This window comes from Nannizzia gypsea, genomic scaffold (genome assembly GCF_000150975.2).
Source record: "Nannizzia gypsea CBS 118893 supercont1.3 genomic scaffold, whole genome shotgun sequence".
NCBI classification, from domain to species: Eukaryota; Fungi; Ascomycota; class Eurotiomycetes; order Onygenales; family Arthrodermataceae; genus Nannizzia; species Nannizzia gypsea.
The window spans coordinates 2,459,274-2,479,083 of record NW_003345199.1 but is presented as its reverse complement, the minus strand read 5'-3'; the positions used below and the strand labels follow the sequence as shown (position 1 = coordinate 2,479,083).

Genomic DNA, 19,810 nt, shown 5'->3' with positions numbered 1-19,810 from the left:
AAGATGTCGACATATACCCTATACCCATAGACAGGAGAAGAAGGAGATAGACAGAGATAGAAGACAGAGAAAGACGATATGATGGACGACAAACTGCGGGCGTACGGGCTGCGGCCTGAGTCTCGCGTGCTCATCATCATGACCGGCGGCACCATCTGCATGCGCCCGTCGCCCTCAGGCTTCGTCCCAGCACGAGGCTTCCGCGAGGCCGTCCTCGAGCCGTCGCCGACCTTCAACGACGGCAGCGCCCCCGGCCAGCTCGAGGTCGTGGTCAACAGCGCCGGGGAGCGAGCCAGCCACGTCTCGCTGCGCACTCCGGCCAGCAGCTACGGCACCCGGGTGCGCTACGCCGTGTACGAGTTCGACGAACTGCTCGACAGCAGCTCGATCGACGCCAAAGGATGGGCGCAGATCGCGCGCGCGATCGCCTGGAACTACAAGCTGTTCGATGCCTTCGTGGTGCTGCACGGCACCGACAGCCTGGCCTACACCTGCTCGGCGCTGAGCTTCATGCTGCAGAACCTGGGCAAGCCGGTGATCCTGACCGGCAGCCAGACGCCCATGCTGCAGCTGCAGAACGACGCGGCAGACAACCTGCTGGGCGCGCTGGTGGTGGCAGGCCACTTCATGGTGCCGGAGGTGTGTCTGTACTTTGACGGGCGACTGTTCAGGGGCAACCGGACGACGAAGGTCGCGGCCAGCGACTTTGCGGCGTTTGCGAGTCCGAATGCGCCGCCGCTGGCGACGACGAGCTCGATGAAGACGGACGTGGCGTGGCATCTGGTGCGCAAGCCGACGAGCATCGAGCACTTCAGGATCCGGACGAACCTGGACACGACGCATGTTGCGTGTCTGCGTATCTTCCCCGGCATCCAGCCTGAGATGGTCGACTCGGTGCTGAAGCTGGAGGGCCTCCGGGGGCTTGTGCTGGAGACCTTTGGCGCCGGCAATGCGCCCAGCGGACAGGACAACAGGATGACCAAGGTGCTTGCCGACGCCATCAAACGGGGCATAGTCATCGTCAACGTTACTCAATGTAGGCTCTCTTTTACTCTATACTCTACGTTCTATGCTAATGATCGTGATACAGGCCTCTCTGGGAGCGTCTCGCCCGTGTATGCCACCGGGATGACGCTCTCGCGCGCCGGCGTCGTGGCTGGCGGCGACATGACGACGGAAGCGGCCCTGACGAAGCTGGCGTACCTGCTGGCGATGCACGATGCGACGCCCGAGTCCGTCGCCAGGGACATGTCGCTCGACCTGCGCGGCGAGCTGTCCGACCACCACCACCCGCTCTTCCGGCACCCCGACGGCGCCCTGCCCGACCGCGTCAAGAGCCTGACGGCGCTGGGCTATGCCATCTCGCACGGCGACCTCGCGCAGGTCACTGACATCATGCGCGGCGGCCAGGAGTGGCTCCTCAACGACCACGACTACTCCGGCAACACCCCTTTGGTACGTCTATACTTACCCTACGCATATATAGTTAACTATATGTTAATGAGAGTAGCACCTCGCGGCGACGTCCCCTGAGATCTCGATCCTGCGGTACTTCCTGCTGCACGGCAGCTCCGTCCACCTGCGCAACAACACGGGCAAGACGCCTCTCTTCCTCGCGGCCAACGCCGGCCTGGTCGACCACGTCGAGCTGCTGCGTCGCTCGGGCGCCCACCTGCACGCCGACGAGCTCGCCGTCGCCGAGCTGCACGCCAGGCGCCGGCCGGACATCTGGGCCATGGCGGGCGTCGACCTGCCCAAGCTGAACAACGCAGACGCAGCCGTCAACAGCAGCAGCAATACCAACGGCAGCAGCAGCAGCAGCAACGGCACCGGCAATGGCAAGGGCAAGGACTGATGTATGTAACTAGATGCTACAGCTGACGCTTCACGACGCTACGTATAGACTGAATATTAAGACAAGACGAGACTCTTATCTCCTGCCCCCTGCCCCTGTCTACTACTAACTACGCGGCTGCCCACGCTTGGAATCTGGGGGATCTTCGGCTCCTCGAGCTGTTCCTGATTCTAGTCCTGGATCTAGTCTTGCTCTGCCGCTGCTCCTGGTGAAACGAGGCCTGGCAGGAGTTCGTCGGTTACTTTGCTAGTTACAGATTGGCCGGCGATAGTGATAGAGATAGAGACAGAGATAACCGAGGAAGCCTTGGGCCTCGCAGCTGATTCTAGATAGTGAACCGTAGATAGAGGCGAGAGATAGTAAATGCTTCTCTTCTTCTCTTCTTCTTATTCTCTTCTTCTTCTCGTATATAACATCGTCTGTCGCTTTTCGTCTTCTCTTGCCCCTGACTGTCTTTTTCTCCACTGCGCATTTTCTACTTCGCACTTTCACTAAACCTCGACAGACAGACACACGACAGGCAAGAGAAGGACAAGAGAAGGACAGAAGAGAAAGAGAACAGAAAGAGATAGCCTTGGACACAGCCTGGACACAGCGCGATCGCACATGGAGCATCCTGGCGTCGGGAGCGCCGTCCAGCCATCGTAACGCCGTCGAAGCTCGCCTCCCTACAAGGCACACTCGAGACAGGAAGAAGAGAACAAGAGAAGAAGAGAAGAGCTGATGAAGCTGCCTCGCTCGCTGGATACTCCTTGACCTCTTGAGTCCATCTATACCAGCTGCTATCACCAAGTTACTGTCAGTTACTGTGAGTTACTGTTCATCTACAGGTAAGACCAACCCCTCCGTGACCAGCACCACCACTAACAATCAGTTATACAGACAGACACAGATACTGAAATAGAAGAGAACATCCGAATGCCACAGGCCAAAACCATTGCGATCGTCAATGCCACCGGCCGTCAAGCCGCGTCCCTCATCCGCGTCGCTTCGGCCGTCGGATACGCCGTGCGCGCCCAAGTCCACACCCTCGAGGGCGTCATCCCCCAGGAGCTCGCCAGCCTGCCCGGCGTCTCGCTCTTCCAGGGCCCGCTGCTCAACAATGTCGCCCTCATGAACACCCTCTTCAAGGGCGCCACCCACGCCTTCATCAACACCACCTCCCAGGCTGGCGACGAGGTGGCCATCGGCCGCGCCCTCGCCGACGCCGCAAAGCGCGCAGGCTCCATACAGCACTACGTCTACAGCAGCATGCCAGACCACTCCGTCTACAACCCAAACTGGATCAGCCTGCCGCTCTGGAGCTGCAAGTTCGCCGTCGAGAACTACGTGCGCCAGCTGGGGCTGCCTGCGACCTTTGTGTATGCGGGCATATACCACAACAACTTCACTAGCTTGCCCTACCCGCTGTTCTGCATGGAGCTGATGCCCGATGGAGGCTTCGAGTGGCGCTCTCCCTTTCTACCTGACATTCCGCTGCCTTGGCTGGACGCTGAGCATGACGTTGGGCCGACGGTGCTGCAGCTCTTCAAGGACGGCCCTAAACGCTGGAACGGCGACAGGTAGGTCTTACCTCAATAACGATTACTGTCTATATATACGTGCTAACATGCTGTAGAATTGCGCTGGCTTTCGAGACGCTGACGCCACGCCAGGTATGCGCTGCCTTCTCCCGCGCCCTCCAGCGTCCCTGCAGATACACCTGGTGCCCCAAGGTCGAGATCAAAGTGTCCGTCCCCTCCGGCTACCGCGAGCAGCTGGAAGGCATCGAGATCCTCTTCGGCCAGATGAAGGCGCCTTACTTCCCCAACCCGGAGTTCCACACTCCCGCGCGTCTGGCGGGCTCAGAGAAGCCTGTCCTGCTGGAGCCAGGGCCGGACGGGGTGGTTCCTTCGCCTGTGGTCGACGAGGCGCGCAGTCTGTGGGAAGGATGGCGGAGCATGGAGGAGTATGCGCGCGAGGCCTTTCCCGTCGAGGAGGAAGCCAACGGCCTGGACTGGATGCTGTAGTCTCTTTCCCTCTTTACCATCTCTTGCCATCTATACCCATAAAAGTATTCTCTTTTTCTTCTCTTCATCTATTCTTTATACCTACTTTTTCTATGTCTACTTCATCTTCTCTAAGTCCGAGCTAAAGCCGCCAAGTTGGCTTAACTAAGAAAATTTGTTACTTCGACTTTTTCCCACATTCAACTTTTCCTCGTCTTCATCGTCTTTCTATCAATTGTCAATTGCCCATCGAGCAGCTCATCGTCCATCTCTAACTACGCCTGCGACAGCTGCCACGCGAAAAAGGAGAACAGACAAGATGGCTGATAGCGACGACCAGGTGCCGCTGCTCGAGCGAGTCGAGATGCCCAGCAAGCTTCCCAAGGAGCTACAGCGCAAGATGACCTTGCTGCAGGACGAGTTCGCCGACGCCCAGGTCGAGCACAGTAAGTAACAGCTTATACTTATATCGATGTATTACAATTATGCTTAGTTATTGTCTATTGTTCTATGATGGTTTGATGGTTTGATGGTTTGACTGATGGCGATGGATGCTGTAGTGCGCGTTGGCGTGAACATCATGCGCCCCGTCTACGCCAAACGCAACGAGCTGATCGCCTCCAAGCTCAAAGACCTCGACTTCTGGCCTCGCGTCTTCTCCAACCTGCCCGCTGAGGTAGACGAGTTCATCCTCCCCTCGGACTCAGAGATCTTCAACACATGTCTCAAGAACCTCAACATCGAGCGCATCGGCATCGACGAGAAGGGCGAAGGCGAACCTCGCTCTCTGCGCTTCACGTTCGAATTCGATAACAGCGAAGCAAACGTCTGGTTCGACGATGCTAAGCTCGTCAAGGACTTCCATTGGCGCAGGGAACTCAAGATCACAGCTGCTGGCAAGCGGCGGGTGTGGGAAGGGCTGGTCTCTGAGCCTGTTCGCATCAGCTGGAAGAAGAACATGGATCCCACTCATGGCCTGCTGGATGCTGCGTGTGACCTGGCCGAGGCCGAGAAGGCGTTGCTCAAGAAGGAGAAGAAGGAGAAGATCAGCGAGGACGAGCGCATGAATTTGCCTGAGTTCGAGAAGTTGGTTGAGCTCGCTGCCAAGGTCGAGGCGGAGGCTGCGCCAGGCAACGAGGGAGAGGAGGACGGCGACGAGGACGGTGCTAGTCCCGCGGGATTGAGCTTCTTTGCCTGGTTCGGATACCGTGGTGCTGATGTCTCTGAGAAGGAGTCTCAGGCTGCTAGAAAGGAGGACAGAGAGACCACCGAGAAGATGCGAAAGGGCGAGGATGTTCCCGGCGAGGATGACGATGACGAAGACGAAGACGACGAGGACGAGGAGGACTCTCTGGCCATTGCTGAGATCTTTGCCGATGGCCAGAATGTTGCCATTGCCTTTGGTGAAGAGGTCTGGCCCGAAGCTCTCCAGTGCTACGGTATGCTCTGACCTTTCTGACTTCTTTTCCTTGACTTCTCCCTGCTAACATGGCATGTAGTCGATTCGTATATGGTCCCCGGCGACTTTGAGGATTTCGAGGACCTCGACGTCGAAGAGATGGAAGCTCTCATTGCCGGAGACGAAGACGAAGACGAGGAGGAAGAAAAGGGCGAAAAGGAAGAGAGACCTCGCAAGAAGGCCAAGAAGGCTTGATCTCGCAACACTCTTGCCTTTTTTTCTTTCCCCTTTTCCCTTTTCTCTTCGATATTGTTTTGTAACCATAGGAGACATTGGTGTATAACTAGAGGATTAATACCAATACCAAAAGTAGGATCAGTACCATAATCAAAACCGCAATGCAGCAGCTCGACACCGTATCTACTCAAACACATCAGTTCGTTGAATATAAATAAACAGAGCAGAGGTGATGCATGCTTACCTTCGTTCCTCTTGATGATGTGTCCCACCCTCTTCACGCCATCTTGCAGCTTACCCCCAACTCTCTCAGCAAGCGTATCGACATCCTTCAGCATCACAGACTGCTCCTCCAGCTCTCTCCCCATATCATCCGCCTGCTGCCGTAAATTCACCACTGTCCGAAACACCCCGTCAAGCTGCTGGTCCTGATCCTGCATCAACTCAACCTGCCTCTGCTGCTCCATCTCAGAGTAATAGTCTTCTCCTCGCTCCTGTCCATCTTCTTCAAGCAGGCTATCAAACGTAGATGGAGCAGGCAGTCCTCCTGCTGCTGACGATGTTCCCCCTGCACGTTTACCGGCTGCTCCGGGATTCTCATGAACAGTCCGCTGAAGCTCCTCTCGCATCTCCTCGATCTCCTTGCCTACATCATCAACCAGCTTTCGACGCCGCTCAACCTCGTCCAGCTCCAGGCCGTATCTGTAGGGGTCATATTCGATTGCTCGTACGCTTTCGACGAGGTCTTTTAGGTCTGCGCTCAGGTCTGCGACTGTTGCCTCGAGCTCTTCGCGCGCCTGGATGAGTTCCGGGTTAGACGGAGAGGTTGCGAGGGATCGTATGCGTTGATATGAAGAGAATAGAGGCCGGGTCGTAGAGAGCGTAGATAGGATATCTCTGTTATAGATCGTGGTTAGATGCAGACCGTACGTAGGTAGTAGCCTGGGATGGACGGGGTTAGGACGTACGCTTGTACTTGGAGAAAGGGGTCCATGTCGGAGTTCATGCTGGGCGTGAGACGGCGTATAACATATATATATCTGTATATAGCAATCTAACACGAAGATAGCTATCTTCTAGATGCGTTGCAGGCTGTTGGCTGTCTTGTTTACGCTGAATGCTGATAATCGACGGAGAGAAAGCTGATGGTTTGGTTCATCCCAGCAAAAGATTTGGCTGAAAAAGAAAAAATGCGCTGTCAAGCGATATACCATTGTTTGATATCCCACATACCTCATTTTACATGCATTAAATGGTTATTTCCTACTAGATATCCGGATAATAAGACATGAGTAAAGGAGAAATGCCCTCCAAACGGCCGCTGCCTCTGCCTGCCGAGTGGACGTCCCCCGAGGCCTACCTGGACTCGCTCCTGTCCTTCGCTACAACATCAGAACTATTCAAGAACTTCTGCGGAGGAGTGCATATACTGGACTTTCTCATACGAGAGCCAGACTTGTACACCTCTGTTATCCCCGAGGATTGGCGCAAGTTCTTTGCCCGCCATGAAATACTTGATATCCTGGACCTCCTGATGCGCGAAGACATCAGCCCCTTTTTGAATGCAGACACAGACACAGACACAGACACAGACACAGACACAGACCTGCAAGGAGAAAGAAATACATGGCGAGACGGTCCGATGCCACCGAGTAGCCTGGTCGAATATATCCATAAAATCAGAAGACATGCTCTGCTACGGGAGTTTACGCCCGTGGGCGACCAGCCTGATATCAAGCGGCCCGTGGGCAGGAAGGGAATACCCTACCATGTCTTTACAGGCATGAAGCCGAAGAAGTGTCACGAGGTAGAGAATTTTTCAAAATACGTTGCGTCTCTCACCCAGGACGTGGATCGGATCAGGGGAGTCTCAGAGGAAGCTGGACAGGAGCAACGAGTCTCTCATATCGTGGATTTTGGATCTGGTCAGAATTACCTGGGCAGAGCGCTGGTTAGTCCGCCGTATAACCGGCATGTTATTGCTATTGAACGACGGCATAATGATATTGCTAGTGCGAAGAGGAAGGATATCAGGGCGAAAGTAGCGGAGAAGACAATCGTGATGAGGAATAAAAAGGAGCACAGGGCGAAGTTGAAAGCCGCTGCCCTGGAGGGAATTGATACTACAGCTACATCTATACCCAGGGATGAGGATGCAGCAGATACGCCGGTTCTACAACAAGGCAGACAAGGGGAGAGCCCGGCAGATACCGCGACGATACTACTTGTTACTGATGCACAGACTGACGCCGGTCCAGCTGAAAATGGTGAAAGGGAGCAGGAAACCACAAACTCGGGGTCCGGCTCCAAGGGCTTACTGGACTACGTAGAGCATGAAATCCAGGATGGCTACCTTGAACCCATTATAGACCACATTATCGGCCCTGCAAAGGAGGGCCCGGAGCAAGATAACGTCTCTGCTGCAAACGGCTGCATGTCTATGGCGGAGCCCTCACCGTCAGGAGTAATGGTTGTATCCCTTCATTCATGCGGTAACCTCGTGCACCATGGCATCAAGTCTCTTATCTTGAACCCGTCCGTGGTTGCGGTTGCAATGATTGGGTGCTGCTATAACCTGATGACCGAACGGCTCGGTCCTGCAACATATAAGTTACCTTCACTAAGGCTGCCCAATTCCCGTCTAGAACAGACATCCAGTTCATGTGATCCTCACGGTTTTCCAATGTCGAGACATTTCGAGCAATACTCGCACGAAAACGGCAACGGAATCCGGCTGAACATCACTGCTCGCATGATGGCCGTGCAAGCTCCGTATAACTGGGGAAAGGAGGACAGTGAGGCATTCTTCACCCGTCATTTCTTCCGTGCATTGCTACAGCGGGTTTTGGTCGACTATAACATCGTCCCTGTCCCAGGACGAGCTACTACCAGTGACACGCCTAGAACGGGCGACGGGACACAGCCAGAAGTCACACAGGATACGGAGGTCCCGGGATGTCCACTGATAGTAGGATCGCTGCGGAAATCCGCATTCCTATCGTTCACCGCATATGCTCGTGCGGCTGTGGCAAAGCTAGTGCATGATCCTCAGTACGGTGATGCGATCAAGCAGCGTGTTGAAGGCCTGTCTGACGATACACTGGAGCAGTACGTTGCTCGGTACGAGTCTGCAAAGAAGAACCTGAGCGTTGTCTGGAGTCTGATGGCGTTCAGTGCTTCGGTCGTAGAGTCGATGATCGTGACTGATCGCTGGATGTATCTTCGAGAGCAAGAGTGCGTAAAAGATGCGTGGGTCGAGCCTGTGTTTGAATATTCGCAGAGCCCCAGGAACCTCGTCGTCGTTGGCGTTAAAAAGTGATTTTCGTGTCCATATCTTATCTTGTATATGCCGGTTTGAATAGAGGGACCGTAATAGAGCAGCAATCAGTAGAGAGACAACGCATCAGGTGTGGTTCATATCTCTTCTCATTTGTTCAGAGCTGTGGCAGCTATCAGTAGCACATTTCCACCGGCTGGCCTCCCCGGCAACCCCGGCCCTGACAGCTCAGTGAGTCTTCCAGGGGCTGTCCAGGCTAGCTGATAGCAAGCCCCGTCAAGGTGCAGCAGTGGATCGATTGCAAGATCCGATAGTTCAATGGCGAGATAAGCAACAGCAACAGCAACAGCAACGAAGACGAAGACGAAGACGAGAAGCTGAAGTCGACGTCATGAAGTGGACGAGGTAGGATCATGTGACGATGTGTTGATATGTCCCAAAGGGGAAATGTAGACGACGAGCTATCAACGTCCAACATCGAAGACTCAGCCCTCTTCCTATCAACCGCAGCAGCAGCAACATCAATCAACAGCCAGGGAATTCGGGCCCTTGAGACCGACAGGAAACTAGCTGGCCCCGGTTTTTCTCGCCAGATAAGAGCCATCAACGGGTCTGCAATGCACAATTTGCTGTTAGCCCAGTGGAGACCACGCCAAACACCCCTGCGGTTTGGCTGATAACAGGGGGGAAAGAGTGCGAAAACGACTTGCTGGTGTGATAATTCTGGAAAAATCCGTCGACAAGTGACAAGAAGGCGTGACAGTAATAAATCCTGAACTAAGCGTCTCGCTACGTCAACCTTCTATAGCCAGGGTATATCGGAAAAATAAGGCGTGAGATGGGAAGAAGCCCCGTTCATATACGTTGGGCCTGTGGGGAGCAGAGCAACAGGGAGGATTTCTGTTTTGGCATGTCATGGCGCGTCATTGACAGACCGTGTGAAAGGAGACTGTCTTTCTGTCACCTCGGAGCAATTCGCATTACCTGATAGAAAACCTCCCCGACTTGCTAGCTAGCGCTTCATGGCTGATCGGACTGAAGGCAAGGCATAAGGGCCTACGATGTCCAAACCTGGACAACTTTCCACCGCTCTGGGCGGGCGGGTTTCGAACAGACGGGAGTTTCCCAGCCGAAGCCGGGGGGTCTGGTCTGGTTCCCCTTTGATGCTGTCGACCCTGGTTCCCTCCATTTTCTCCTCACAGGGCAACCTCCATACTCAGAAAACGATGCAGTGAGTCCCGGTTGGGCGCAGATGCGGGGAATCCTAGCATGGGAGTTGTCGTGGTGACTTTGCCCGAGACAATTACCCTCCATTATCGCGGGATTGACGAATTGCTAGCCTTTCTTCTGTCACTTTCGTAATGTGACGCTTTACCGAGAAACAAGCCAATAAAACTTCGAAGCGGCCTTCACGCGTGGTACAAAATGAGTTGCATATCTTAGTGCAAAGCGAAGGCTTTCTAGAAGAAGACCTGAATATTCCTTTCATTGCTTCAATAGGTCCAAGCATTATTGATCGTCCTCGCCTCGACGGGATAACCAACTCACCACAGGTTCTAATTATAAGCATTTTTTTGCCTCTGTTGAACAAGCAAAGTGAGATATTGTTATGCAGGCAGGTCAAAGTGCTCGTCGTCGGACCAGGGACTGGTCAGGGCTTTAATAGCGAGGCTGGTGGTGATTATAATGACTACTCCGTACATATGTATGGCAATATTCACTAGGAGCACACCAACTGACTGTGTTAACAGGATGTTGATCCCAAGTTTGAGTTACATAACAGCCTTGACAGAATATGAACATGGGTAGTGTTGGGGATAATAAGTATTGTACGAGTCAATCCACACCAGAGCCAATGCATTCCTCGCTGGCTTGGCAAGCCATTCTGAGAGGCAGGTGTCTTCTCGTACATGCATCTCTAGCCATGCTATCCCAACTCATTTTTTACACCCATAGCTCAAGGACTCTGTATGGAGTACAAGTCCGGGGATCTCTCTATACTTAGCCTAGCTTCGGCGCCAAGCGAGGTAGGGTATCATCGCCTTGCGAGCGACCCTGCCCGAAGCCCTGGACGGATCCTCAGCCGCGGGACACAACGTCGTACCACCTTCATGATTCTCCAGCCTATATTCATTGTATGGCGAATCGTCAGACTACATCAACAAACATGCAACTTACGGGGAAGTTTGAGGGGTCATTTTCGATCACCAAGGTCTTTGTTTATGAAACTATTAGCAAATCGGTTCCTGTCCACCGGAGGGCGTGTCCGACGCCATCGGTCGCTCGCCGGAGTGAGGGAAACAAAGATGCACAGCGCTCTAACCCTGTTATGGACAAGTCAGCGCCATGATTAAAAGCCAAGGGTCCAGGATGGCGCTGTGTCTCTCACTTTGGGCCACACACGAATAAAGCAACTAACTAATTGAAACCAGCCGGTTGGTCGTATCTCTGAACCCTATCTCAACTCTCTTTCTCGCTGCCGTGTCACGTGGAGAAAATTGTGTCAAGGGCCATGGAGAATCCGCCAACGGTCTCTCGCGGCTGCGTGACCCTCAAGGGTTTTTACCCCAGCATGCCCACGCTGGTCCGCGTGAGTGATGGGTTGGACGACACCAGCCAATGATGGAATGAGAAACGACATCTCTTAACTGTTGGAACGATCGCAGTCGACCAGCCCCTGCTCTTACTCCCTTTCAAGCACCCTTTCTTTCGCCCAAACGACCTGGGGAATTTTTCCGTTCTTAAATTCCGCCACAGAATATTTTCTTCTCGTGGAGTGCTGTACGCCCAGCTTGCTTGTCCGGGTTCCTCCGTATAACAGCTTGGCCGTTCTTGGGCAATACACCACTCCTGACTTGGCTATAGGCAGAATGCTGACATTGGGATGCGCCCAGCAAACGCCCAGAGAAAGAGCCCCAGACTTTTCACTGGGCAAGGACAGTACCCTTGTGGTCTTGTTTGTGGAGAAATTTTTCCGACTCCAACATCGTTCAAGTTTCTCACAGGCCTTTGCTATTCAATAGTTAAGCGAAAGGTCAAGGGTCTCCTTTGCTCGAATAAGGCTCCAGTTGGAAATTGTCCAGGCAGCTTTATCTCAATCATCTGTCAGGGGGTCCCCATATCCCTCCAAAACTCTGGCGGTTATCAACTAGCCCCTTCGTATCCAATCAGACAAGGGTCTTGTCTGGGGAAGGAAGCAGACCAGGGATAGCCTGGGGGTCGGATATGGAGACCCCAAAGAAAGAGACATGGGTGTCTGATACTAAATTATACGTCGTAATAAAACCTCCGAAATCCAACAGAACTTGCGATGTACCTACGGAAGGCAACAGATATATTATTGTACGCATTGGCGGGCTATGATTAGTCGAGCATTTTGCTCCTGCAAGTAATTTCCCCCCTAGGACAAAAGCGGGAGGAGGTTCGCTTCTGCTAATATCATTACAACATAGAAATGCCGTTGCAGCTTGTGCGTCGAGAAGCCCAAATCCCACTTCCAGCGCCTGGGAGCCCATGCAACCCCTGAGAGTATGCATTGGACGCTGCTCTTTGGACACCATCGCATCCAACTAATCATAGACAAGTGCGATGCAAAAGTTTTCACTCTGTGTCGGTCTGTCCGCTTCTCAGGTCCCATTTCACGTGTCTACCGCATAAATGGAGCAGATTCGGATATTAAAATAGAAATCAAACTTAGCCTAACCAGCAAGCCCCAAACACGGTCCTTCTCAAATGCAATTTCCGAATAAGCATCTTTTGATGTACATCGGATGAGGAGGCTCCTCAAGCACAATGAGTGGTTGTGGCACAGAGTTCAGCTATTTTCAGGCTGTCAAATGAGTGCTCGGATAACGAACAAGCACCTTGAACTTCCTGCGCTAATGTGCCACTATCTTCGGGATCTATGCATGTTTAGTTAAAGTGGGAATGACTTCCTGACCCCTCGAAGGTTTCCCCCGACACACTCCACACGGGACCCCCGTTGCAACCCCCAAGCCTGCAGTGGTGGATATTTCGACAGGGTGTTCAATTGCGAGCTTCCCCAGCTCCTTCGTCGCCAAATCAGCGGATTAGAGTCCCCATTTTTAGTGGCGACGTACGAGATGGCGAATACTCTGGAAGCCAAGCAGTAGAAGAAGCAAAGACGGAAAGAAAAAAGAAAGAAAAAAGCGAGAGAACCCAAAACTCTCGCGTTGGTTCATCTCGTTCGTTGCTGCTTTGGGGGTAGCGTGCCTCCCTCCCTGTCCCTCCTCCGGGCTCAAGCAACTCAACACTCCCACACCAGAGGACTCAGTTCTCCACGGTTACAAGCGGGTCGTCTGCCAGACCTTGGGTGACCTAGAAGATCCCTTGACCATGTGGTGCCTACATATAGAAGGGGCCGTTTCCCCTTTGACAGACACTCCGGGGATTTTTCAGGTCTGGTCTTGATTGTGCCACTCGAACCTGTCTTCTGCCAATCTCAACTCAAGAGTGCTGGTCGACCAACGAATACCTACGACCATGACGGCTTCAACAGGCTCCGAGGCCGATGGCCGTGACAGCCCCAAGTACACTTCTGCTCTTGACGAGAAGGAGTTGTCTACTGTCCAGGCCATTGCCGCTAATGGCGCACACGAGAGTGACGATGAAGCCACTGGCCTCCGCAGGGAGCTTCCCACTGACGAGGAGATTGCGACTTTGCGTCGTGTCCCTGACAAAATTCCATGGATTGCCTTCACCATAACTTTTGTTGAATTGTGCGAGCGATTCTCGTACTATGGTACAACTGCAGTTTGTATGTCCCATTTGCCTGGTTTGGTTTTGGTTATAAAATCTGCAAGCCTTTATTAACTTTCGTCATTAGTCGTCAATTTCATTCAGCAGCCCCTTCCAAAGGGTTCAACTGCTGGCAATAGTGTTGGGCCTGGTATTATTACCGCCCGTCTCCCTGGTGCCCTCGGTCTAGGCCAGCGAGCATCTACTGGTATCAGTTTATGTACGTACTTAGTTTATTAACTATCGGATAGTGTCTGGAAGTTGCTAACCTATTTCTAGTTAACTCTTTCTGGGCCTACTTTATGCCTTTGGTTGGTGCCTACCTCGCCGAGCAGCACTTTGGACGTTTTAGAACCATTATGTACTCCATCGCCTGTGCACTTGTTGGACACACGCTCCTCATCATCTCCTCCATCCCGCCTGTCATCAAGAACCCAAATGGTGCTGTTGCATGCTTCGCTATTGGCATTCTTATTATGGGTGTAGGAACTGGTGGCTTCAAGTATGCATATCACTCACTGGACCTACGTGGCCATTATGTTGCGTGCTAACCATAGATCCAGATCCAACATTTCCCCCCTGATTGCTGAGCAGTACACAGAGACCCAGATGTATATCCGAACGGAAAAGTCGGGAGAACGAGTTATTGTTGACCCTGCTGCGACAGTATCTCGTATCTTCATTTTGTTCTACCTCATGATCAACGTTGGCTCGCTTACTGGTCAAATCGGCATGGTCTTCGCAGAAAAATATGTCGGATTCTATCTTTCCTTCACCCTCCCAACAATAATGTTCCTCTTTTGCCCGTTGGTACTCTTCATCTGCCGCAAGAGATACGTCCGCACTAAGCCGGGTGGCTCCATTTACATTAAGGCTATGAAACTTATTGGGCTTGTTGCCAAGGGTAAAGGTTCTTGGAACTTTGCTAAGATGTGAGTGCCTGAGCATGTTCGATATCATTCGCTTCTTATACTAACTCATCATTAAACAACAGGAGCCGTGAGTTTAAGGATCCGGCGAGCTGGGATGCCGTTAAGCCAAGCCGCATAGCCAGCAGGCCAGCCTGGATGACTTTCGATGACGCTTGGGTTGACGAAGTTCGACGAGGCGTGCTTGCTTGTAGTGTCTTCTTGTGGTACCCTCTTTTCTGGTGCGCCTATAACCAAGGAACCACCAACCTCACTTCCCAGTCCGGCACTCTGGAGCTTAATGGAATACCGAACGACGTCATCACCAACCTCAACCCCCTAACTCTCATCATTTGTATCCCCATCATGGACAGAGTCGTCTATCCAACTCTCCGAAAGGCCGGCATCCGATTCACCCCCATCAAGCGTATTACCACGGGTTTCTTCCTGGCTGGCTGTGCAATGATTTCTTCAGCCGTCCTACAGCATTACATCTATAAGACCAACCCATGTGGCACAGACGCAAGCTTTTGCAAGTCTGAGTATGGAAAGTACTCCCCCATCAGCGTTTGGGTCCAAGCCGTTGCTTATGTTCTGGGCGGTGTTTCCGAAATCTTCGCATCTGTTACGTCCCTTGAATATGCGTTCATGAAGGCCCCAAGAAACATGCGATCTCTAGTTCAAGCATTCGCACTGTTCATGAACGCCATCTCCACCGCTATTAACCAGGCCATGGTCAGCTTGTCTGCCGATCCTCTTCTTGTTTGGAACTACACTGTTACCGCTTGCCTTTCAATATGTGGAGGCGTAGGTTTCTGGTTCACCAACCGTAAGACCGATGCGGCCGAAGATGAATTGAACCAACTTGCTGTCGCAGACTTCAATGCTGGCGAGAAGGACGGTGAGAAAGCCGTATAAGAGGATGGATACCCGTCGCTGGCGAATTTTTCATGTGTTTATATAGTTATGTCCAGGCCGCTCTATGGTGGTTCTTAGCTACTAATTTCAATGCACGATTTATGTGTTAAACTATCGGGCCTCGTTTATATTCTAAATGAACTCATGAGACAGTGAATGTGTAGTTAACGACTGCGGGAGGTGCATCTCGAAACCTATAAGACATATAACCCCATGACTGAATATATACATCTAGGGGCGCGGGGACTCGGACCCTACATCAGACAAGTTGTGAACCGTAGGTGTATGGCGGGTTCCCAACTTGGTTGCCAGTATCTTCCCGCAAGCCCCTTGATGTTGCGATGATTTTCTGGTAGACTGTGCTGGTATTAGTGACCCCCGGTATGTTAGAAGTTGGTACATATCCTCGTTCTATCCCGATCTCAACCGCTTTTCATCTGTCATACAGGTGTACTCTCCAATTACCTACCTACGGAAAAGATGTCCCGACGAGTCAGGCCAGGGGATATACGCACACACCCCGCACCCTTCGGAGAAAGTTGGTCTGTTTATTTTTTTATAGTAACCTGGACTCATAGCTATTGCCTCCGCTGTTTCCGCTATCCCAGCCCGAGATCTGGCATCCCGGGCATAAGTGCATACATACCCTGCTTGCGTTGGTTGCCCCTACCCATCCCATACTCTGTGTACAGTATGTGAACAGAGCAGACGCCGGGGATACCTACAAGGAAGGAAAACCACGCCCGAATAATAGAAGAGAAGATGAAGCGGGGAAGGTGCTCGAGCAATCTCACAGAGGCTGTGGAGTTGCGTAAAAACAAACATATGTGCGTGAGTTTCGGGGATTATAACTACTAACTTGTCGATCTGTAGTTAATCAGGTCAACATCGTAGGTATAAGTTACGTTTATCCCACAGCTGATGGACATGAACATGAATTAGACGGTTGCCATAGATTTAGTCATACATACGATCTATTATGGGCTCTGATGCTTTACTAACCAGTCAACAAAGATATACCTAGCATCTTGCCTATGGAACAACCTTCAGATTTCGGTAAGCAACAGATCGAAGAAGAAGCTGCTCAAAAAGAGCAGCTTATGAAGGAACGCCGCCGTCTTCAGAACCGGATTGCTCAAAGAAACCATAGTAAGAGGCCCTGATTGCGTATGAAAAGGGGGCATACCAATTTACTAACTACCAATGACTATAAAGGGAGGAGAAAGCACAACCAAAATAAAAGCTCTTCCCAAGATCTCCCAGAAGAGACCGATAGCCAGCAACTCCCTACACATGTGGATAACCTTGGTATATATCAAAACCCAGAGAGCAGCTGGCTTGATTCACCAAGCTTTGTTATCCCTGACCAGGCGGTAGACCCAGAAACTCTTGGAGTCTCCAATGTGGCTGGCTCCCAAGAAAACTTATATGCATACCTGTCACCTCCAGATAGCTTAAGCCCAGAGGCTGCAACTCACAACCCGGAATGCCCCTACGAAGCCAACGATGGGTGCTCCGTAGCCGTGGCTCCTGCGAACGAATCCCTTGAATTTGACCGTTTCGAAGGACCAAATATCACTCCAGACCTGGTTCCCTTGGATGCACAGTTCCTGGACGTGTCGACAACTCCCTCCAGTGATAGTCCCTTACTCCGCAGAATTACTTTCAGCGCCGTGAAGGATCCAAGCCAACTATATGAACCAAACCTTTCTTCGCGGCAAACACCAGAAGCGACTGGCTCCTATGAGCATTTTATGCGGACTCTAGAACCCCAAGAACTCCCTACTTTCATGGGGCAATCCTCCATAGAGAACACGGGACTCCCTGGCCCATATGGGAATGTTATAGATTTTGACAGCAATACACAACTCCATTATGATTTTCTAATACCACCTCATACAGGTCAGGGCAACAACTCAGATGGAAAAATAGCCCTCCATTTATCAGCAGAAAGGGGGCACGCTAGTACTGTGAGGTGCCTGATCGAGTACGGATCCGATATCAGCGCTCAAGATCATTCAGGGGCTACAGCTTTACATTATGCTGCGAAGATGGGGCATACGAGTGCTATAACAGCCCTTTTGGACAACGGAGCTGATGGGAATATCAAGGATTTTCAAGGACGAACACCATTGCATATGGCAGCAGAAAGCGGCCATGAACACGCAGTTCGTCTACTAGCAGAATCAGGTGCCGATGTCAATACTTAGGTTAAGCTATGAATGATGGCAATTTCTTACATAAATCCCGGTCAATCAGCTACATGTTCAAAATGGGGTTTACTTATAGAAAATGGCAACGTTGATTCCTTTCAGACTCTAATGGATAAATTTCATGGTATTACTGGCAATTCTGGATCACCTGGCCACATGTCAACTTCCACATAATGTGGTATCTGGTGTTTCTCTGCCCAAGCGCGTATTGCTTCAAAGTCTTTGCACTGGTGTTTTGTATTGAAATCGACGAATGGCCCGATATCCTTCACCCACCACTGCCCAAAAACGGAGGCATCAGCAGTACACATCACCTGCTGCCGAAGAATGTCAAGGCAATGTGCTAACGTTGGAACGGTTAATCACTTAAGCTTATGAAAGGGCGTTACAACCAAGGACGAAGAACTAGAGCGTACCTGCATGGTGTTTGACAATTTCTTCGGTATCCGTAAAGGGAGCCTCGCCTTTCTTGAGGTAGTGCTCATAGCTAAAATAGGAAATTTTCCGGAGCATATCCTTTATTAAGTCAGCTTCGGTATAGCTCCATGGTAACTGCTGAAGGAGGGCTCTGACGCTTACAAGACAATGAAGATGATGGAAAACTTCAAAATGCCCCACAAACTTGCCTCCGTACTTCTTCGTCGTCTTAACCTGGCCTTCCTGGAAACCGTACAGCGCTCCCTCGTCGTGAGGGATAGAAATAGCATCGTCTATCGACGTATTAGCAGCCGTATTTGCAGTTATTTCTCTTGGACTATCAAACTGGAACTCCCGTACATGCTACACCAAGGCCAATCCATGCTTGATCAACATCATCGCCGGCCCATCGGCGCCAGATGTTATCACCAATGAGGGAGCCGTTAAATGTGACCGTGTTATATTTTATATTGACGTCCTTTGAAATCGGTGATTCTGTGAATAGGTTAGCCGGTCGATCAAACTTTTGATTTTATTTCTGACACGACACTTACTATATTGTGAAGTATACTCGATACAAACACTATCCAGGTCCCAACGTTTGTACAGCTCAAAGAACAATATGATGTTGCAGAAGGCAGAGATACCCAGCACAAAGAGAAGCCCAAAAATGATGATGGAGATCCTGCGTTGCTGACGGCAAGTTTTGCCCTGGTGTTTTTCCAAAAATGGATCTTTCTCGTCGTCCTCAATGGATAACCTCGTATCGGCTACGCTGTTTGAAGTTGACATCTCGTCTGCCTCATGGATATATTCCCAGTGTCAAAATGGCTCTGTCAAAGTGAATCTAGCAAATCTTTCTAATTTTGCTTTTACAACTCCAACGAGCCATAATAATAGATGGGATAGGGAATAACAAAACGGGCGAGTGAGCGAACCTCGATTTGCTGACTGACAAGTTATGCTGACACCCTGGTAATTAGAAACAAAGCTCCCGAGTAAGCAAACAAGGGTGGGCCAGCTACATCGCGCTTGGTTAGATGCTGACATTGTGTGTAGATGCTGACATTGCATAACTAAAGTCATGCAGTCATTGTTACTCCCGAGTAAGAAGAAACGACGGCGAGGCACGCATAATTGTGGAAATCGGAGGTACTTGACTGCATTCTATAAAACCCCGAAAGTGCACCATTTTTCGATATGTGTTCAGAAGCCTCGATAGTCACAAGACGCCTCAATACTCAACTGCAACTATACTATCAACACCATCGAAATCCAAATAGGAGTATCAGTCACAATGAAATTCTCCACCTCTCTAGCACTTTTCATGGCTATTGCTTCCGCTTACGCCGCCCCTATTATTGTAAGCCTTGATACTTAGTTTTAAACAACTGGGCAATACTAACGTCGTATGCCAGGAGCCCAATGACATGAAACTTGGACGCCGTGATGACCCTGCATATGATGGTTGGTACGGTGGTTACGGCCAGTACGTCGGTCCCGCGCCAGATGATGAAGACTATGGAAATATCGCACGCCGAGCCCGCCCAGGATGGGATGTTACGTACGGTATTTACGGCGTCGGTCCCGTGGCAGACGATGAAAACTATGGAAATATCGCACGTCGAGCCCGCCCAGGATGGGATGTTACGTACGGTATTTACGGCGTCGGTCCCGTGGCAGACGATGAAAACTATGGCCAAGCCGCTGGGTCGGTGGCAGACGATGAGGATCACTAATAAATGAGCTCCATAGCTGGCTTGGTAGAAGAGTGCGTGATATAGCTGCTAGACAATCTACACAATAAGCTTAGTGATAGGAATTTGATAATGCTAGGATG

General features: G+C 51.4%; 10 protein-coding genes across 10 annotated transcripts; 8 read left to right on the top strand and 2 right to left on the bottom strand.

Moving 5' to 3' along the window:
• Positions 1-81: 81 nt before the first annotated feature.
• On the top strand, positions 82-1,855 carry MGYG_04369 (lysophospholipase; the record flags this gene model as incomplete). Its single annotated transcript, XM_003174144.1, has 3 exons — positions 82-1,036; positions 1,091-1,455; positions 1,511-1,855. The coding sequence occupies 3 exons, from the start codon at positions 82-84 to the stop codon at positions 1,853-1,855; spliced, it is 1,665 nt and encodes a 554-aa protein (XP_003174192.1).
• A 918-nt stretch (positions 1,856-2,773) lies between these two features.
• Positions 2,774-3,864, top strand: MGYG_04368 (nitrogen metabolic regulation protein; the record flags this gene model as incomplete). The annotated part of the gene is made up of 2 exons (XM_003174143.1): positions 2,774-3,417; positions 3,474-3,864. The coding sequence occupies 2 exons, from the start codon at positions 2,774-2,776 to the stop codon at positions 3,862-3,864; spliced, it is 1,035 nt and encodes a 344-aa protein (XP_003174191.1).
• A 298-nt stretch (positions 3,865-4,162) lies between these two features.
• On the top strand, positions 4,163-5,497 carry MGYG_04367 (NAP family protein; the record flags this gene model as incomplete). The annotated part of the gene is made up of 3 exons (XM_003174142.1): positions 4,163-4,289; positions 4,404-5,282; positions 5,343-5,497. 3 exons carry the CDS (start codon positions 4,163-4,165, stop codon positions 5,495-5,497), a joined length of 1,161 nt encoding a protein of 386 aa, XP_003174190.1.
• Positions 5,498-5,585: 88 nt separating this feature from the next.
• On the bottom strand, positions 5,586-6,485 carry MGYG_04366 (SNARE domain-containing protein; the record flags this gene model as incomplete). Its single annotated transcript, XM_003174141.1, has 3 exons — positions 5,586-5,662; positions 5,724-6,376; positions 6,448-6,485. 3 exons carry the CDS (start codon positions 6,483-6,485, stop codon positions 5,586-5,588), a joined length of 768 nt encoding a protein of 255 aa, XP_003174189.1.
• Positions 6,486-6,782: 297 nt separating this feature from the next.
• On the top strand, positions 6,783-8,798 carry MGYG_04365 (hypothetical protein; the record flags this gene model as incomplete). The annotated part of the gene is made up of 1 exon (XM_003174140.1): positions 6,783-8,798. One exon carries the CDS (start codon positions 6,783-6,785, stop codon positions 8,796-8,798), a length of 2,016 nt encoding a protein of 671 aa, XP_003174188.1.
• Positions 8,799-10,923: 2,125 nt separating this feature from the next.
• Positions 10,924-11,779, top strand: MGYG_04364 (hypothetical protein; the record flags this gene model as incomplete). The annotated part of the gene is made up of 3 exons (XM_003174139.1): positions 10,924-11,093; positions 11,189-11,346; positions 11,622-11,779. The coding sequence occupies 3 exons, from the start codon at positions 10,924-10,926 to the stop codon at positions 11,777-11,779; spliced, it is 486 nt and encodes a 161-aa protein (XP_003174187.1).
• A 1,480-nt stretch (positions 11,780-13,259) lies between these two features.
• On the top strand, positions 13,260-15,340 carry MGYG_04363 (peptide transporter PTR2-A; the record flags this gene model as incomplete). Its single annotated transcript, XM_003174138.1, has 5 exons — positions 13,260-13,533; positions 13,603-13,734; positions 13,794-14,016; positions 14,078-14,446; positions 14,509-15,340. The coding sequence occupies 5 exons, from the start codon at positions 13,260-13,262 to the stop codon at positions 15,338-15,340; spliced, it is 1,830 nt and encodes a 609-aa protein (XP_003174186.1).
• A 1,034-nt stretch (positions 15,341-16,374) lies between these two features.
• MGYG_04362 (GA-binding protein beta chain) lies at positions 16,375-17,550 on the top strand (the record flags this gene model as incomplete). The annotated part of the gene is made up of 2 exons (XM_003174137.1): positions 16,375-16,489; positions 16,556-17,550. The coding sequence occupies 2 exons, from the start codon at positions 16,375-16,377 to the stop codon at positions 17,548-17,550; spliced, it is 1,110 nt and encodes a 369-aa protein (XP_003174185.1).
• Positions 17,551-17,672: 122 nt separating this feature from the next.
• MGYG_04361 (hypothetical protein) lies at positions 17,673-18,762 on the bottom strand (the record flags this gene model as incomplete). Its single annotated transcript, XM_003174136.1, has 5 exons — positions 17,673-17,896; positions 17,970-18,069; positions 18,133-18,263; positions 18,331-18,465; positions 18,525-18,762. The coding sequence occupies 5 exons, from the start codon at positions 18,760-18,762 to the stop codon at positions 17,673-17,675; spliced, it is 828 nt and encodes a 275-aa protein (XP_003174184.1).
• Positions 18,763-19,267: 505 nt separating this feature from the next.
• Positions 19,268-19,709, top strand: MGYG_04360 (hypothetical protein; the record flags this gene model as incomplete). Its single annotated transcript, XM_003174135.1, has 2 exons — positions 19,268-19,333; positions 19,389-19,709. 2 exons carry the CDS (start codon positions 19,268-19,270, stop codon positions 19,707-19,709), a joined length of 387 nt encoding a protein of 128 aa, XP_003174183.1.
• Between the last annotated feature and the right edge of the window lie 101 nt (positions 19,710-19,810).